Source organism: Chelonia mydas, chromosome 4 (genome assembly GCF_015237465.2).
Source record: "Chelonia mydas isolate rCheMyd1 chromosome 4, rCheMyd1.pri.v2, whole genome shotgun sequence".
In the NCBI taxonomy this organism is placed as follows: Eukaryota; Metazoa; Chordata; order Testudines; family Cheloniidae; genus Chelonia; species Chelonia mydas.
Window position 1 is genome coordinate 126668607 of NC_057852.1, and position 19728 is coordinate 126688334.

Sequence of the window (19728 nt, forward strand, 5' to 3'; positions counted from 1 at the left end):
GTTATCTTTTAACAAGGCAATAATTTACTCCGTGCACATGAACTGAAGCCCATGTAAGGGTAGATTTTCACTCGATGGGATTTCTACGCTAGCATTAGCATTTCACAGTGCAGCTCCAGAATAGGCACATTCACTAATATCTTTTGTACTGACCGATGAGTCACATCACTGACTTTAATCTTGGAACTTCATGTGTAACCGCCCATACCTGCCCTCTGCTTGCATAAAAATATTTCAATAGGGTTTGTTTCCCCACCTAGTTCCTGCACAGGGACAATATTGTAAAACAGGGTCGGCATTTTCCTCACTACAGTCAGGTCAACAACAGCTCAGTTTGCTTTCACTCCTATCTCATCCCTCGAGAACTTTTGTTTGGAGTCCTGTGTTCACCCCTCTGACAATCCCTCTCTTAGACATGGCAATCTACAGGTAAAATAATACTTTTTCAGGCTTTTTTCCCCTTTTTCTTTTAGAAGGTTAAGTGATTACTGTGGCCTCAAAAGCTGCTTCATCCTGTGTGTGATACACTGAAACCAGATCCCATTTACACAGTCCTGAAAGGTTTCCTTGACAAAAGCTTGAATTGGGCAAGTTCAGAGAGGCCAGTTGACAAAAGGAAAGAGAGAGACACACACACAGAGAAGAAAGAGTGAGCTTGAGGGAGTGAGAGGCCGAGAGAGCTGTGAGTTTGCATTTACTAAATGGCCGTTCCAAAATCTGTATCGTCTACTGAAGGTTTGCTTGCTGAACTGCTAGAGGACCCTTTTGCAATGTGAGGGAGACCCTGGCGCACACCTATCTGGAATGCGCCAGGTTGCAGCCCCTTTTCCGGCTCCTCCAGAACCTCTTGTTGAGGTCTGGCTGCACTTTTCCCCACACCTCTTCATATAGGCACACACTGTTTGTGGCCCCACAAAGACGTGAGACCTCCTCGTCAACCTCCTCCTGGCAAAGTGGCCATCCACAACACCAGGAGGAGGATGCTGGACGGGGAGGTGCTCTGCGACTGTGAGGCCTATTTCTGTTCCTCCCTTGTCTCACGTATCCGGGCAGAGTTCCTCTGGGCGGTGTCCGCTGGCTCCCTAGACAGCTCTGAGGAGTAGTGGGTGCTATGCGGGGTTCTCTGCTCGGTGTCCACCTCTGAATCCCTAGTTTTGAACCTATGATCCCCACTCCCAACCCTGTTATTCCTTAGTTGTTCCTCGTCAACGGTTGAGTCCCGGGTCCAGTAGCTCCTCTCCAAGGGTTGGGGGCAGGGCCTTTAGAGCCAGGGGCCCCCATTACAGAGTGCCTCTATGTTATTCAGACTTTGCATGACTGTTCTCCCACACACCTTTCGAAGTTTGCTTTGTAAACTCCAAGAGCTGCACTTTGCTACAGTATAAATTATGCCATATGCAAGCGTGAGGGAAACACAAGTTGACTGACTCAAAGGGACAGTGTGTGCAGGTCTCCTGCTCTAACGCTGTTTATTATGAAGATTTATTCGGTGTAATTAAAATTAAATAATTAATGACAAAACATCAAGCAAAAACTTGGTAGGAAGAGGTTTAACAGATTCTTTTCCTTGAGGAATATGTCACAGATGGATGGATAAGTCTCAGAGGTGTCTGCTGCATCCCCTTAACAGATAGAGTTAACACAGTGGTTGCAGAAATGTCCAATTTATCATGATTGTCCACAATTACCTTTAGAGGGCACTTCTGCTACAAAGCTCAAATTCTGGCTCATGCCCCTTATGGGAAAGAGGTCTAAAGACAGGTCTATGTTTGCCTTTTTTCATGTGATATGTGCAGAATCTGACCTGTGAGATTTCTAGAAGTGTGGAATAGCTGAATCTTCCATCCTTTCTCTATAAAAATCTGCCATCTTCTCTCAGAATTACATCCCTCTTCACCAGCTTCCCAGGACAGAACAAGCACTGGACCCTGTCTGCAGTCCTGTGCAAAAAATGCTAGCATGGTCCACATAATAACGTAATTAACTTTATGTGCATTATGTTTATGTGCATCACTGCCCCCTGGTAAGAACTGGAACTACAACACGATGGTATCATATACCCTCTACTGCCAACAGCTGGAGGGGATTATCCTTAGCTTGGCGGTAGGAGCCTGTCCCTTTGAAACAGAATGAGTTCCAGCCTCACTGTTGCCATGAGGTTACCTGCTGGCTATGTTTCACAACATGGTGGCTTTCCTGAAGTTGCTAGTCATGCATTTGTTACATTATTATATTTGGAATTTCCTATTTTGATGACAGCTTAGATCTGCCCTGTTTGGGCAAGGGTAAATTCTTGAATAGGGTTCTTTAGACTGGATGAAATCTCTCAGAAATAGGTTTAGGAACATGGTGACAAATCATCAATCAAACTAAAAAAATTTAAAAAAGGGATGAGCTGTAGCTGGGTCATAAAAGCAAAAATGAGATCTGGCGCCTGACATGTCTGGGTTATCAGTTCAAATTCCTGCCCAGGCCAGTAGTGCCCAAAAGTTGTTCTGTTTCTCCACAAAGAGCGCGTGGAGAATGGCTTGAACCAAACCCTGGGTCAGGGGACTCTCAAACCTTGGAGCAGTTCAGAGCCTTGTTTCGGAGCTGGTTTTAGCAGTTTCTGCTAAGCTTATGACAAGATGAACAAAACACCTAAATGAACCTCCCCCTCGCCCAACCAACATAGCTATGCTGGCAAAAATCACTGCGTAGACACAGCTTATACAGGCAAAAAAAAGTCCTCTTGCCAATAGACCTTCCATCAATCAGGGAGATGGTTTAACTGTATACTGGCTGAAGGAGTTCTTTTGCCAATAAACTGCATCTTCACTTGAGGGCTTTGTACTCTAGCCCGACTTGGTGATTTTCAGAAGTGCTCAGCATTAGCCTAACTTTGCTCCTGTTGAAGCCAGATCTCCCATTTGACTTCAATGGGAGCAGAGGTAGGCCGGCACTCAGTGCTTTTGGAAATCCCACTATAAATTTCAATATGTTTTTTATGGAGAATTTATGCCCAGCCATACTAGGGCTACCCGTGCAAAGGAAAGCCACTGCTCCTGGAAACAAGTACAAGGGTATAGCAGACGCTCAAGTGTGGATCATCAGCTACATTTCCTGGGGCAGGTGGACACTTAATAAAGGAAGGGATCAGTTCAGACTGATGCATTCAGACGAGATTCAATTTGACATTTGACCATCCACAGATACAAATTGATCTGATCAATGAATTCCTTTCACGCTGCCTTTTCCATTCCTTCACTGCAATGTGACATCAAGATGGACTGCGATGGATAGTACAGAACAGGGATGTGTGGGAAGCCAAAAAGAAAAAAATAAAAAATCTGTCCCTTACCCCACTGCTTCCCAGAATGATCTTCGTATTCGCCATTGGAGCCTTCAGACACTGGGCTGTCCTTTCCTGAGCTGGCATCATCTGCAAAGAAAGGGAGAGAGAAGCTCTTAGAAACATCTCCTCCTACATGGCTGCCTTTGATAGGAGGTTGCATTGCCTTTGGGAGGCACTGTGCTGCCGCAAGGCACTTAAAGTGCATTTTGCACTCACTTCCTGGTGCTAGCAGCCTGGCCAGTTTAATGAACAATTTTGCTTTCTGCTTTATGAGCTTTTCAGTAGGCTACTAACATGATGGGAGATTAATCAATGTTTCCATTAATAGCCGACAAAAGCCCTTTTGTTTATATTTACTGGTCACCGTTCCCTAGGAGGAGCTGATCCATGCTACCCTCCATGCAAATAATTATATACATCAAAATTACAGCTAATTAAACCCGGGAGGTGGGAGAGACTTATGTGATCAGTCATGTGGAGCGCAAGGAGTGGAATTCTGGCAACAGTTTTACTTTGCAGTTTCCATAAAAGATCAGGAGAGCAAGCTCGCTTATTGGGATCAAACAAACCTGGGAGAGCGCTGAATGGAAAGCTTTGGTCAGGAAGGCAACAATGTTGAGTAGACATGCTATTTTTTAAAAAAAAACAAACTAAGAGCACTGGAATGAATTGGACTAAATTTATGGTCCATCTAGTCCTGTCCCCCTATCATCATCATCTCTATTACAATAGCACGTTGAGTCCCCAACTGAGATCTGTGCCCCTATTGTGCTAGGCGCCGCACAGATAAACAGTAGGAGAGCTCCTTCCCAGTCTAAATGGACAAGACAAAGAGTAGGAGGAAGTAAATATTCTTGTCCCCATTTTACAAATGGGGAAACAGAGGTTCAGAGAATTACCCAAGGTCACATCACACGTCACTGTCAGAACCAGGATTAGAACCCTTTTTTCTGGGCAAAGTGATGACATCTCATTAACTATACCACAGCTTATCCCAGACAAGTGACTCAGGCCAGAATTTCAGACCTGGGATGGACCGAGATCCCTATTTCGGCACCTACTTAAGTGGCCTTATTTTCAGAGGTGCTGGAAATTAAGTCAGTGGGACTTCTAACAGGGAGCTTGGAGGGCTGGGTGGCCTACTGGTTGGAATGCTTGACTGCCAGTCCTTTGCTTCGCTGGTCAAGGTGCCTCAGTCTTTAAGGAAGTTGGGTAGAGGGACCCAGACCCTCCCTCTCCTCGGGTCCCAGCCCAGGGCCCTGTGTGAGTCAACCCCTGAATACACCTCCCACCTGGGAGTCTAAGGGCCTGGCTACACTGGGAACTTCAAAGTGCTGTTGTGGGAGCGCTCCCACGGCAGCGCTTTGAAGTGTGAGTGTGGTCGCGCGCCTGGTAATCCGCCTCCATGAGAGGATTAGCTCCGAGTGCTGTCTACACTAGCGCTTTAAAGCACTCAGACTTGCTGCGCACACCCCTGAGCCAGCAAGTTAGAGCGCTATAAAATGTAAGTGTAGACAAGCCCTAAATTCACTGCCCTGGGTTACTTCTTACCGCTGTCCCTTCACTGTGGGGCACAGCCCCTACAGTCCAAGTCACGGGGGTGGCTTGTCTCTAGTAGCACTCCCTTGTGGACCTTGGGCAGAGCCCTGCCACAGTCTCAGGCTCCTCTGGACAGGACAGCCCTAAATTTTGTGGGGCCGGAACCACACAAGGTCTCCGTGCTTCAGTCACCCAGTTATTTCTTAGGGCTGCTGCTCCTAAATCTCTTCCAGTCTCCTCAGCCAAGGAGATGGTATTATTTCCTGGTGGCTGCCTTGGCTGGCAGGCTAGTGACCCTTCCCCTCAGGTAGGTAGGCAGCGAGTTCCTGCCTCTTCGCCAATTAGCCCCAAACTGAGTCAGGTTCTCTCCTTTTCTTCCCCCTCCAGGCCTGGCACTGGCTGCAGGTATAATGGGGCAGGGCCAGCTGGGCACAAAGGCTCTCTTTAACCCCTTCCATGCTGGTGGGCGGTTTCTCCTCTTCATCTCAGGACTGTTCCCATAATTAAAGGCTACCCAATCAGAGAGTTGCCTCAATCACTGTGCACCAACATCATTGATATGAGTGTAAATTCCACATGCAGCCCAAGAGAAATATGTGACCCTAAGGTAAGTGTATGGGAGAGACTAAAGGTTCAATTGTACAAATCCTGAAACCCACCTGAAAAGATCTGGAGGCTAGAAGTGAGGAAAGCCTTGTTCTAATCTCAACTGCAGAGTCCAGGGGAAATAACTCAGCACATACACAAGCATGTCCAGAAACTCTTAGAAATAATGGATCTAGTCTTTGCAGCTGTTTAGCAAGGTGGATAATGCTTAAACAGTACAGTGAGCTCTGGCAGAGATTTTAAAGAAGAACAACATATATTTAACCCCCTTGGCACTCGCCCAATTACTGCCACGTTGGAAAACGGTGTGTCTTTTTAGCACCAGGAGTTTTATGCTTGCATGTGCATTGCTCTCATTTGCTGCTGCGTCTTAAACAGCATCCAAGGAGAATGCCTGAGATGCCACGCAGCACGTCCGTCCGTCCTCCACTCGCCCCAAACATATTTTTCTGTTCCGTCTCTGGTTCTCTCAGCAAAGTTTCCCCAGAAGTACGTGCAGCTGTCACTTAGGAGGGAAAAGAAAACTTACAACCCGCTGCACTGCTGCCTTGGAACTCCAGCAGCTCACTGAAGCTGCCCCCACTCCTGTCACTGAGAACACAGAAGGCTTTCACAAGGGCTGTGGCCAGCTCGCACCCAACCCTTCTGGAAGCAGCGTGAAATGGAATTGCCTAAGGCCCTTAAAGGCAACATTGACTAACCCCTCTGCCCCTCAGCGAAAACATACAACACGGAGTCCTCCTCAGCTTGAATGATCAGCAGCCCATTCTGCGCAGACCCCCCCGAATGAATGGTAGGAAACAACGAACGCACTGCATCGTGCAAATGTACCTTTGCGACCTTTGAAAATTGAATGCAGTGAGTGTAAAAGAAAAGAAGAAGAAGACAGGGGGAGGGATAGCTCAGTGGTTTGAGCATTGGCTTGCTAAGCCCAGGGTTGTGAGCTCAATCCTTGAGGGGGCCATTTAGGGATCTGGGGCAAAAATTGGGGATTGGTCCTGCTTTGAGCAGGGGGTTGGACGAGATGACCTCCTGAGGTCCCTTCCCAACCCTGATATTCTAAGAAGACAAACTGACTCCTTTCTGAATAATAATCAAATAAATTAAGCAGCAGCATTGATTTTCTTCTGTAAATATCAATATACTTGGAAACGGAATCTTGCAGCTTTTTTTACCAAATAACCAGGAAATCCCTTTACACAATCAAAAACCATTTAGAGAGTAAGGAAGGGCGGGCGGGCGGGCAGGCCGGGGGGGAAGAAAAGCCATGGTCAAATATGAAAGAATTGTTGCCCCATTGTTCATCTGCTGAACATCTTAAAAGTGGATAAAACGTTTAAGTGGCAATGTTCTGTCAATTATATCTTAATCCTACTCAGCTTGATGTACAAAGAGCGGCATACCCACCCTTGCCTCCTGCCTCATGTTACAGTATGTCAGCTCATGTGCAACCCCTGCTCTGCTTACACACACTAACTGACTGGCATTCTCAACACCACTTGACATGCTGCCAAGCCTTTGAAGTCAGCCAAATTGCTCCGAATCCGTTTGATCCTTTGAAGAAGACTCTTTGCTTGTTATCCAGCCAAATCCCAAACCTGTGGAGTTACCTACAAGACCCAGAAGAAGAAGGGGAAAAAAGTGGTGGGGGAGTGGAGGGAACAGAATAAAAATGAGTTACGGGAAAGATACTCAGCCCACAGTATAAATATCTCTTTGGGTGGAAAAGAAAAAAAACCCCGTGGTAAATAATTACTGTATTTCACCAGGGTTTTTCAGATCCATTAAGTCTCTCACTGTCTGTGTTCGTTGGGATCATTGCACGTCTAAAACCAAAACTGAGTAGCATATTCTAAAGAAAATAAATAAAACATTTTAGACTTGGAGCCTCAGATATAGTGAAGGGCTTTTTGGTGGGTTGGGGTTTTTTTTTTGACTCAGCGGCTTCACACTAACTGGAGGGTCATTACAACGGGATCTGCACTCTTCAGTGGAACAACCTGGGGCTCCTCCCCTGCCACTTCTCTATAAATTGAGCTAGATCTGAACTCACTATGAGTAGGTTCCTCTGTTTATGCACAGACAACATTCTCCATAAAACAATCTCACTGTTCAGCCTGCTCAATTCTAGAGAGAGAGCCAAGCCATAAATCTGGATCCAGCTCTGAATTTCCTCAAAGCTCAGAGGTGTTTGCTTCAGCTCAAGCCTCAAGTTTGAATCTGGAGCTGAATGTTCCCAAAAGGCAGGAGTGGTCAGATTTGTGGGATTCATTTCCTCCTTGTCTCTGCTTGGTTCCTCTGGACCTGGGTATTTTAATGACATTGTTTGTGTTCTGCCATCACTTTTATGAATGGTGCTGGTTTGTATCCGTCATTGAGTTATTATCAAGGGGCATTATGTTCAATCCAACAATCATTTTCTCTATCCCGTAGCACCAATGTTTCTTGTGCAGCCAAGGAAATAAATCATTCAAGACATCTGATGAATGATGCTTATTGCATGGATAGTGGACCTGAAGGAGTTGCTCGTGTGAAACTATGACTTGAATACCAGCGATGAGCGAGGCAACAAAAGCAACCTAAAGAGGAGTTTTGGTTATATTCAAAGCTGTCAGAACGACCCAATAAATCAGATCGTTACTACCAATGAGGTGGACTGCTCTGTTCACCTCCTCTTTAAAAAACACACATCATTACAGCTGGAGCAGACAGCCTAGTGGTCTATGTGCCTTAGGTCTGTAACAGTAAAATTCAGTGTTGTCTTTCAGGTAGAGAAACTGCCTACCGTGCACTTTTCCTGTGTGCATGTTTTTGTGCAAGACCTTAAAAACTGAGATCTTGTCATTGTCCCCCTCCCTTCACCTCACCGCCTCCAGCAAGAACATTAAAGATCCATGACATCTGTAAGACTAATGGCAGGACCTGCACATTCTGCGATTCTGTGGCTGTGGAATTTGCCAAGCAATTCACCCTTGGTGACAGAATTGTGCTATTGAATCAAAGCTCTCAAATAAATAAATGAGAGAGAGAGAGAGAGCAGATCCTCGGCTGGTGTACGATTTAGGCCTTGTTTTTCTAACCCTCATAGTTGTGAAGATAACATTGAAAATGTGAGCTGAGTGTAAAGCAATGCAGCACTGTCTTCATAAGCCTGCAGAGAGCCCGAAATAAGAGCTCTAAGAAGCGTAACTGCCCCTGTGACCTAGTCTGGAGCCTTGGATTTTGTAATTCTATGGCCAGAGAATCTGGCATTTTTACAAGGTGCAAGAAAATTCATCATTTTTGCCACAGAATTTGCCATTTTACTGCAGCTGGGCTCCTGACGTTTTTATTTTCTGCCTCCCTGCCCTGCTGGGTCCTGCCTTCTGCTGCCTCTTACTCTTCAGTTTTCCTACAGGGTGAGTTAATTGGATTGCCGTGTATGCTCCCTGCACTATTCCCGAAGCCAGACAGCAGGGGGGTCAGGCAGCCAAAAATGGAGTCCAGCCTGCAGCCAGGGAGCACAAAGAACACTGCAGGAGGCAATGCCCAGCTGAAGTTGGCTACAAGTTTCTCCTTCCTTTGGCATATATTGGGGGAAGGAGGTTCTGAACTGCAGTGCCTGAACATCATCACAGTAGCTAAAGGCCTAGGAGATGTGCCCGCTGCAGGGCACAGTGAAAATCCCATAATTAAAAACAATCAGTGACAAATTTTATGTATTTTCAACTATGAGTGACTATTGCTTGGGTTTATATGGTGGAGAATGGGAATGAAGAGAATTCAGGGGGGACAGAATAGATGAATGTTGCCACATCATTTGATAGTCCTTGATGCAGAATTTGGCCCCTTGTGTTGTGGACTATACAGGGCCCTGATTGTGGGTTTGTCTTGATGCAGTGGCTGAAATTTCCCTACCACTTAGCATTATGCATCATGCTCTATGCACATTGTCAGCCTGGTTGAAGCTCTCCCCACTCCAGAGATGACTACATTTCTGTACAGTAGTTTACGTAGCATTTTGGGACCATATGGCACAAAGAGTGCCATATACAAGAAGGATGTTTTATTATTATTAATATTATTACTGTTTATTATTATAGCAAAACTGTTCCAGATCTGCCTCCTTCTTAATGTTAAAACAAATCAAAAGTTTTAAATGACAGTTGGGCTCTGAGGAAAACTGATGGGAAATATTTACAGGCTGTCACCACGCCAGGATCAGATTTTATTTACGCATGACTTTCTGAGAATGTGTCATATTAGCTAACAGGGAATGGCTTGTTTTCAGGCCAACTGCAGGTTCCGATCAGTCCTTCAAAGGGCAAAACAACGCCCCAATTTATGAAGCAAATATCTAACCGTGTTTGTCTATGATCCACAAAGTTGCTTTAATTTGTTATAATGCAAGACCAGTCCCTGCTTTGACTTGATGGGGCCAGCTTTGGAGCTTTTGATGTTAGAGGCCTTGAAAGCCCCATTTCACAGATGATCCAGCTTTGCATAAATAAACAAAGTGACCTTTGAACTCAGGCCTGAGACCTGAGCACACTTCAAAGCGATGGAAGGGGGTGATGGGGAATGAAGTGATCAGCATGCATCATTAAGGCAGCTCCCGCTCAACGCTACAGCAGTACAAGGAGGTGTAAATAAAGGGAGAGAGGCAGGCGGGGAGGGAGTGAAATGAGGGGGAAACGGAAAGTGATGTAATCCAGTCAGGCCTGAACAATTATAATGAGGCCTTCCCTCGTGAAAGAATAAAAGAGATCTCCCCCCAAGTCCAGTTTACAGATCCACTCCCTCATTTACCCAAATCCAAAGTGAACAGTAAACCACATCTGCACCCTGCTGTCCCCTGAAGCTGGAGACGTCCAGTGAGAGAGCTACACAAACAGAAATATATTTGCTTGTTTAGGGGGGGCGGTGTGGCTGTGTCAGACAGGACTGACCCCGCCTCCTGAATTTAGGTTTGTGAGTCACCTGGTTGGAATTGACATGAACATCACTCAAAGAAGAAAAAACGGTTACTCACCTTCCCATAACTCTTGTTCTTTGAGATGTGTTGTGCATGTCCATTCCAATACCCACCCTCCTACCCCTCTGTTGCAGTAGCCGGCAAGAAGGAACTGAGGGGGTGGCGGGTCGGTAGGGCCCTATTTTGAATGTCACGATGGCGCCACTGCAGGGGGGACCTGGACTGACCCGACGGATCGTGGCGCTTGGGGATCCTGGGCTGGAGCCGATACAAACGGCGCCGTGACCCTTGGTGCTGGAGCTGTGTATGTCGGTGCTGAGGCTGCTGGTGCCAAAGTTGTCTAAACCGGAACTGATGGTGTTGGGGCTGTCGATGCCGAGGCTGTCGGTGCCGTGGACGTCAGCGCTGATACCGCTGGGGCTGGCGTAGTTGACGCTAGTGGTATCAGGGAGCGATAGAGCTACCCCCAATCCTGCCAATGACGACGGTGCCGGAGGTAATACGGAAGTGGCCAAGGCCACCGCTGCAGCCCTGGAATGCGTCCCTTCGATCCACCTTTGGCCTTGGTGAAAGGCCCAGAGAGTCCAAGAGGTTGCCACAGCATGGGCCACGGTGACAGGTAAGGGTGCCGGTCTCATGATAACCTGGACCATCTACTTCTGCTCCTATGAGATGGATAGGTGTCCGACTCCGACGTCCCTGAAATGAGGACCACGGAGGAGCGGTACTGCGAGGTGCTGAGGGTCTGCGCCGAGGGCTCGGGGACCGACGAGGCTGCTGACCCTGTTCTGGCGCCGGGGAGCAGTGCACCGGGGATGGAAACCGCCAAGCCATCATTGGAGGCTTTCCCCTTGATAGTGCTGGGGGAGCGACCAGTGCCGGCGACCTCTCCTGTCTGGGTGGAGAGAATGAGCTGGAGGAGGTCCCGTGCTGCCTCAGATGCCTCTGGGGTTGGCGGGAAGTGAAGTTGTCAGCTCGGCCTCAGTAAGCGAGAAGGGTCCAGACTCAACCGCCCTTCCATGGGGGCAGGAGTCGACTCGACCGTCTCTGGCAGTGAGGCTGAAGTAGTGTGGCTGGGCTTGGGTCTCACAACGGCCAGCTCCTGGGGTCTAGCTGGGGCAGAGCGACCCCTCTCCAGCCTCCTCTTCTTCTGCGGCACCAGTGATTGAGACTGGGGCCTGCCTGCGGCATGTGAGCCACAACTGGAGCCACGACGGTGCCGAGAGTCCTTGTCTTTACTCGGCACGGATCCCTGTGCCGACGGTGCCGGGGCACTGTGTACTCGGGAAGAGTAAGAGGAAGAGGTACTCGGCGCTGGGTCTGCTGACCCGGAGTCAGATGGGGGCCGGAGTGCTGCTTCCATTCGTAGGCTCTTCAGGTGCTGATATCTATCTTTCAGTGTCCTGGGGCAAAACCCCCTGCAGATCCTACAGCGATCCTTTTGATGGCTCTCCCACAAACATTTCAAATGCGAAGTGTGAGGATCGCTTCTGGGCATACACTTGCAGCGGACCTCATAGGCTTTGAAGCCAGGAGACCGCGGCATTCCCTAACGCCAGGATAGCGCTGAGAGGAAACCCTTCCAAAGGAAACTTAAGAACTAAGTAAAGTACCTACTAACTACTTAACACTAACTACAGAATTAATGAGAACTATACATAGACTGCCAAATGCGCTTGTCACGACAAGAGCAAGGGGAAGTTCCAGCTAACCGTCAATGGTGGTAAAAAGGAACTGAGGGGGTGGCGGGTTGGTAGGGCCCTATTTTGAGCACCAGGATGGCGCCAGTCAAGGAGGGGCCCAGACTGACCCAACGGATACTGCTAGGGGAAAAATCTTCCGGCTGCCGTGCACACGCATGCACACCCCTGATTGGAATGGACATGAACAAGCACTCGAAGAAGAATATATTTGCTTGTTTAGGGGAGGTGGACCGGGGGCCTTAACATGAATTAGGGGAATTTTTGCTCACAACGGTGTCACCAGCCTCTTGAGGAAAGAGTGAGGGCTGAGAATGCAACATAAAATTGCATCTGATACTGTAGTCAGAAGAAGTGCTTAGATACAGTGTTCATGGGAATTTTATAGAGAAAATGTGGTTTTGCCTCATTCCAAGAAAATAAATAAATAAATAAATATTAGGCCATATCTAGTCTATTCCAAACCAGTTCAGCCTTCTTTACATAGCAAGCCAGAGATTAATAAAATAAGTTGTGGACAGAATGGAAACAGATTTCCGAGTAGCAGCCGTGTTAGTCTGTATTCGCAAAAAGAAAAGGAGTACTAGTGGCACCTTAGAGACTCACTTCATCGGATGCATGTAGCTCACGAAAGTTTATGCTCAAATAATTGGTTAGTCTCTAAGTACTAGTACTCCTTTTCTTAATGGAAACAGACTTTCTGAAAATCTTTTTTGTCAGTCTATTACCACCATGATGGTGGTGCCTAGTTAGCATGGTGATTGGCGCTTGGGGGACACACAGGCAGACAGTCGCAACTGTATAACACTTGGTAGTTTTTGGCTTACAGAGATTAAACTGATCCTTTCCCCCAGATCTCCTTAGTGTGGATTAACACTGGTTGAGTTTCGTTTGGAATTTCAGATTTCAATTAACCCCAAAGGCTCAGTGACATTCATGCAAATCCACTGACACGTGATTTCCATCTGAAAACCTACATCAGCTAGTAACCTTATTGCGAGTCTCATGATATCTGCTGTTTTTCTTAAAGCCTTAGCTCCTGGAGGCATGGGGTTACTTGAGAATCTCAGCTTTCATTTTCTTAAAAAAAAATTCTAGCCCTCATGGCTGGGGAGAAGAGTCTGAAAACTTAACCTGAGTAAACCGTAAAGGCTCAGAGAAAGCAGAAGCCAGATTCATGACTCTTGAGTCTTGGGACTGACAATACTAATATCAGCCCAGTTCTGCTTGAAACCCGAGACAGGCTCAAGGTGCAAAGTTTGGATCTGGATCCAGTTCTGAATTTCTTTCACACCCAGGGATGCCTGGGTCTGAATTTGTGGTTGAGCTCACGGTAGAGATAGGGTCAGTAACAAAGTTTTCATCTGAACTTCTCTGTGTAAGGGGTGCTCAGATAGTTGGGGTCTGTCTCTGATTGGAACTCAGTCTGGTATTAAGAAACTGGTTCAAGTTTTCAGTGTCAGGAAAGTTTTCTATAGCTCTTCCAACAACCCTTCAGCTTGCTCTTGTTGTCCCCTAACCTATCTATCAACAGGGGCAACATGAAGGGAAAGCACGAAATGACTTTAGTATGGCCTTTCTGTGTTGGGAAAGGTGCAGTGTAGCAAAAGGATTAGGAATAGTTAAAGAGAAAAATAAGGAAAAACCCCTTTTTCTGCCCCAGCCAAACAAAACCCCTTAACATGAAACAGACCAAACCAGGCAGCACATAGCCAAGGAACACTACAATGTTTTTAAAGAAATAACTGAAAGGTTACTGGCAGAAAGTTTGGCAATATAATGGGCACTGAAGATATTTCAGCTTTTGGCTCTGACTGTGCCAAAAATAAGCAGGGTTATTGATACTCAAGCCCAGAATTTGCTAAAAATAAAACAACAGTTTGTGTTAATGGTTTGATTGAATTTTAAGTGTTATCCATTTCTGTGATAATTTCCATTCAAAAAACTGATTTTCCTCTGCCACAGGCCTGGCAGGCTCCCTCAAGTCAAAATCTATTACAAAGGAAATGATTTCAACAAATCTGTCCTGTCATATTGAGAGGAAGCAGTGTGATCTAGTGATTAGAGCCCTGGACAGGGAGTAGGGTGACCAGATCGCAAGAGTGAAATATCAGGACACATTGGGCGAGCGGGGGGGCCGGGGGGGGGGAATGGGAGGGGGAAAAGAGACAGACACAGGTGCACAGCGCAGCCCCGACCGGAGCCAGAGGCACACTGGTTCACCTGGTCCTGTGCTACCAGCGTGCCCCTTCCTGTTGGGGGTTGGCCCATGCTGCACCACACAGCTCCCTTCCCCAGCACTCCCTGGATCCACTATGCCCAGAGCCCCCCCTACAACTCTTCCACAAGTGCACACACATCCCCGCCCAGCGCCCCCCTGCCCACAGCCCCACCACAGCTGCCCAGCACCCCACACAGAACCCCCCACTTGCTAGTTTCCCAACACACACAGATTTTCCCTCCCTCCCTTACTCCCTCCCAGTGCCCTTCCCCACAGCCCCACCACCACAACTGCACAATGCCCCACACAGACCCCCACTGCCCAGTGCCCTGACACACACAGATCTCCCCCATTGCCCAGCACCCCCCCAAAAGGCCCCCACTGCCTAGCACCCCAAAACACACAAACCTCCCCCACTGCCCAGCGCCCTCCACACACCTCCCAGACACTCACCATCACACCCTGCCCCCTTCCCTGGCCGCACTCACCAGCCCTGCTGGGAGGTCTCTGGCTCCTAGGGTGAGAGCGGCTAGGGGGGTCTCCAGACTCTCCACATGCTGTGCCCGCCACAAGCGCAAGCTCCGTGGCTCCCACTGGCCAGGAAAAGCGCCAATGGGAGGTGCCGGAGCCGCGGAGCGGGGCTTGCAGGCACCGGCAGCACGCAGAGCCCCCCCACCCTAAGAGCCAGAGGGACCTGCCAGGGGGTGAGGTGGGGAGTCCTGGCGGTGCTTACCTAAGGCGGCTCCCGTCCCAGGAAGCATCCAGCAGGCTGGTCCCTCTGGCTCCGAGGGTCACAGGTCAGGTCGGGCGGGGGGGACGGAGGGATCTCTGCCTGCTCCCGGCGCCTGCAAGCCCCGCCTCTGCAGCACGCGGCACTCCTGCTGGCGGGCGAGCGCCGGGAGCTGCCCCAGGAAGTGGTGAGTGGCAGCGCTGTGGCTGCAGTCCGGATGGTCCCGATATCGGTACAAAGGGCGTCCCGACTGATGTAAGGTCGGGACGCGGGACAAGTCCCCTAAAATCGGGATGTCTGGTCACCCTAATAGGGAGTCAGAAACCTGGGTTCTATTCCTGGCTAAACCAATGACCCTTTACAGGACCTTAAGCAAGTCACTTAAACTCTATGGCTCCTGTAAAATGGAGATAATGATGCATAGATCCATTTTGTTATCTACGGATGTAAAGCTCTATATTAGTGCTGACTGTTATTACTCCACATCTCAGTATGTAGGTGAATGCAGATGCTGCTGCAGGTCCAAATACAAATGCTTCCCAGTGAAGACTGCAATTTGCTTCCAAGTTTCCATACCAGGAGGGGGGGAGTTTTCTCTAGTTCTGATCTATTCGCTCCAGCAATCACTAAGGAATGCTGTGGTGTATTGTTTTGGGCCTGGTTAAAAAGCTTTGGTTTGGACAAGAATTATCTGTTTCCTTCAAAAAAATTAAATGCATAAGGTGGGGAGATGAAACACCAAGAAGGCAGAGGAAAATTTTAGGGACATCAGTAGAACAACTACATGAATAATAGGATGCAATTAGTAATATTTAGGTTGAATATATGAAAACCTCCCAACGGCGACGTCTATTAGTCTGTGGAAGTTTTCCAAGAGAAGTAAGAGAAACCCCACCCCTTCGCCCCTGGAAACATTTAAAACAGATAATGGTAAAACTATAACAGTAATACAGACCCAGAAGAATTTACAAATCCAAATGCTAACAGCTGGTTCATCCAGTTATCAGAATCTGTACTCAGAACCCTTAGCTATTCTTGGAAATAGGGCATTAATTGTACCATCAGCAAGAATTATCAATCAGACAGAAAAAGCATATACATGGAATATGAAATGGACTGATAAGTAGATCTTTTAGGGTCAAAAGCAAAAGTCAATATATTATCATTACCCTCAAGCTTTCCTTCTTTGCTAATTCTAAGAACTGCATTCTCTAAGGCCTGTGCAGAGGTCTCATAGTCATCCATGGGGCCCTGCATGCAGAACGAAGGTAGGAGGTGGTGATGTAACCATTTCCTTCTGACGTTCAAAAGTCACCCTCAATGCCATGTTGCATGGTTTGGTAATAAATCCTGGACCAGCACCTCAGCTGATGTTAATCAGCACATCTCCATTATATTCAATAGAGCTATGGCGATTTACAAAAGTTTAGGATCTGGGCCCATCTTTAAAACATTCCTTCCTTTTCACTCACCCTCCACAAAGCCAGGGAAAGCACTTGAAAACCCCCTGGTGAATGTTTTGTTCTTTGCACGGTTTAGGTCCTATTTCTAGTCTCAGAAGCAGCGGCCCGTCAATATCCACAAAGCTCGCAGAATAATCAGAGCTATGTTCCCAATCACGGCCCATCTGCTGTAACCACGGGGGCAAACAGCTGGAGCTAATCACTGTACCATCACAGCTCCCTGACAGATCCATTAAAACAATTACTTTACAAAGGCAGTCACAGGCCTGCCTCCCTCCTTCCCAAGCCACTCTGACTCCTCCTCACAACAGGCCCTCCTGCCCCGCTTCAGGTGTCTATTCCAAAGGGGAAATCAAACAGAATCCCCCTTGGGGTTACTTCTTTTCCTAGCATGTCACAGCGCACACAGATCTCAGTGCTGAGAGCTATGTACCACATCAGGAGTCAAATATTCCATTCTTGATCCACTTAGGGTTGCCACCCGTCCAGATTTTACCCAGACAGTTTTGGCTTCTGTGTCCAGGTGCCATTTAGGGTTGCCAGGTGCCTGTTTTTTGTGGACACTGGCAACCCTAAATGTCACCCTATTTTACAGATAGGGAAACTGAAGCACAAAGAGCTCAAGGCTAAAATTTTCAAAAGGGCATAAGTGATTTAGGAGCCTCATTCCCACTTTCAAAAGCTCCTAAATTACTTGTGTTCCTCTGAAAAGTTTACCCTAAGCGACTAACCCCAGATCAGTGACAAGAAGAATGTGGCAGAGCCAAGGATAATGCATGAGTACTGGCTCTCAGCCCTCTACTCTAACCACTAGTTTACACGCCATGTGAGTCCTGGCAGCTGCCATTTCCCACACAAACCAAGTTACATCTCTATCATTACCCTATATAGTAGCACCAATAAATGTTTATTATTTCCTGCACCAAAGCATGAGTAGGAATATCATTCACATGTGCGTATAAATCTCCCTAATCATTCACCCGGCTGGAAATAGTCAGTATAAAGAAAATTCCAGCTGGGTCTCAAACATAGATGTCCTATCAACAGTGCAGAAATGGGTCTTAGATGACACTTATAATGTGATGTTGAACAAAAGTATCAATCATACTAATCTTGGGTGTTGACCTTTCCTAAAATGGCAAGTTAATACCTCAGTGTGGAAGGAACTGATACATCATGATGAGTTGGAAATTGAAATTCTGTTCTTTATGGATAGGAATATGGACTCAGCTGTTTCTTCAACAACACTATGAGAGTCTTTTATAGTGTTTTTCAGGGCTTATTCATTTCAAAATCATCTTGTGGTTAAGAAGTCAGAAAGAGAAAATATAATTGCTCCAGAGAAGATAATTAAATACCTTCAGCTTAATATGTAAACTCTCTAACAAAACTAACTGTCCAGGAACTTGTTATGGTTCAGGACTACTTTATAGCATAGAAAAGCCAAAACCTGTGTGCATTGCTTTATTTGGGGCAGAAATACTGAGCCTGATCCAAAGGCCCCTGAAGTCATAGGAAATCTTTTCATTCACTTCAATGAACTTTTACAAACATGGTATAAAGAAAAGGAGTACTTGTGGCACCTTAGAGACTAACCAATATATAAATCTCCTCACTGTATCTTCCACTGAATGCATCCGATGAAGTGAGCTGTAGCTCACGAAAGCTTATGCTCAAATAAATTGGTTAGTCTCTAAGGTGCCACAAGTACTCCTTTTCTTTTTGCGAATACAGACTAACATGGCTGCTACTCTGAAACATGGTATAAAAAGTTGCTTAGCTGCAGGCAGCCTAATATTCTAAAAATAGTCAAGCACAGTGGATAAATTCCTTCAACTGGATTTCCCACAGGAAAGCTCAAGAAGAAACCCTGAGGTATTTATTTTTTGCTTTATTTTGAGAATTTTAAGAATAAGAATCTAGAGGAACAGCAGAAAATATACTAGAGAATCCTGAAGTAAGTTGAGAAAAGAGAGAGAAAGAACTGATCTTTTCTTCTCTCACCAAGAGATGACAGTAGCTCTAAAAAACTTTAAATGCTGGGAAGTCTAGTGAAAAGGACAGGTTCTGAACTGTATTTTGGAAACAGATCAAGCTCAGGTTGTCCAGATCTCACACCAGGTATTCAGCAAGGCACAGAAATATGTTAAAGAATCTTTCCTCTCAGATTTAAATACCGCCCTTGTATTAACTCATCCCAAAGAAGAACAAAATTCCACGTCTATATGAGAACAACAGGCCAATACCCTTAATAGATATATATTCGAAAATTTTGTAATCTGAAGAGTCAACTGCTAGTCCATTGATGATCTGAGAACCTTGTGCTAAACAATTCCAACACCTGTTGCCAGATGGGCTTTGTAAATGACATGTAATCCACTGAAAGTGAGGTGAACAGAAAGCATTTGAAAGGGTTGAGAGGAAATACCTATTTGCAGTCGAGAAAGCTTTTAACTTGGATCAATCCTTTATAAATAAAGTGTTATGTAGTAATAAATTTCCTAAGGTAACTTAACAATGGGCAGGTGTCATCAGCAATATCACTGGTTTGCAGAATATGGTAGGCATGTTAATGCAACTTCTGCTTTTCTTACTGGCTCCTGAACTCTTAGCCACTGCAGTAGAAGGGGATGCCAGAATTTAAAGAATTTATGTAAGTGGCAAGGAGCATAAGGCATTCTGGGCCAAATCCTGCAAGGTGCTGAGCATCCCTCAACACCTCTTAACTTGAGGACGCTTAACTTGGGAGTCGAGGTCACACAGCACCTTCCAGGAGTCATTCAGCATTCATCCTTATCTGACGCAGATGACACAATGTTGTATCATGGACAATCTATAAAATGTTCAGTGAACATCACAGATATCTTTGGAACACTGTCTGCTACAAAATATACTGGCCTAAGAAGTGAAATATTACCACTTTCACAATTCTGTCTAAGTACAACTCTGGACAAGTGGCAATTTTGTTGGTTCCCAAAACAAATGGCACACTTGGCATCCTACTTAAAGGGAGGATTATAGTATATTATACTGGATAATATACCCAAAATTAAACCTAACCTAATTACATGGACCAAATTACAGCTTTCTTTGTGGGGTAAAACACAAATGGTAAAAATGGTTGCTCCACAATTATCTATATATTCACAAGCTGCCTTTACAAATTTCTAAAACATACTTC

The 19728-nt window shown here is 46.4% G+C and overlaps 1 protein-coding gene across 3 annotated transcripts in view; it reads right to left on the reverse strand.

The window, feature by feature from the left end:
• FGFRL1 (fibroblast growth factor receptor like 1) overlaps positions 1-19728 on the reverse strand; it is a 244365-nt gene that overhangs the window by 18987 nt on the left and 205650 nt on the right. For all 3 annotated transcript variants that reach the window (XM_037898265.2, XM_043544861.1, XM_043544860.1), the window contains exon 4: positions 3341-3421. In XM_037898265.2, coding sequence (XP_037754193.1) covers positions 3341-3421 — 81 coding nt within the window. The remainder of the gene's footprint in view (positions 1-3340; positions 3422-19728) is intronic.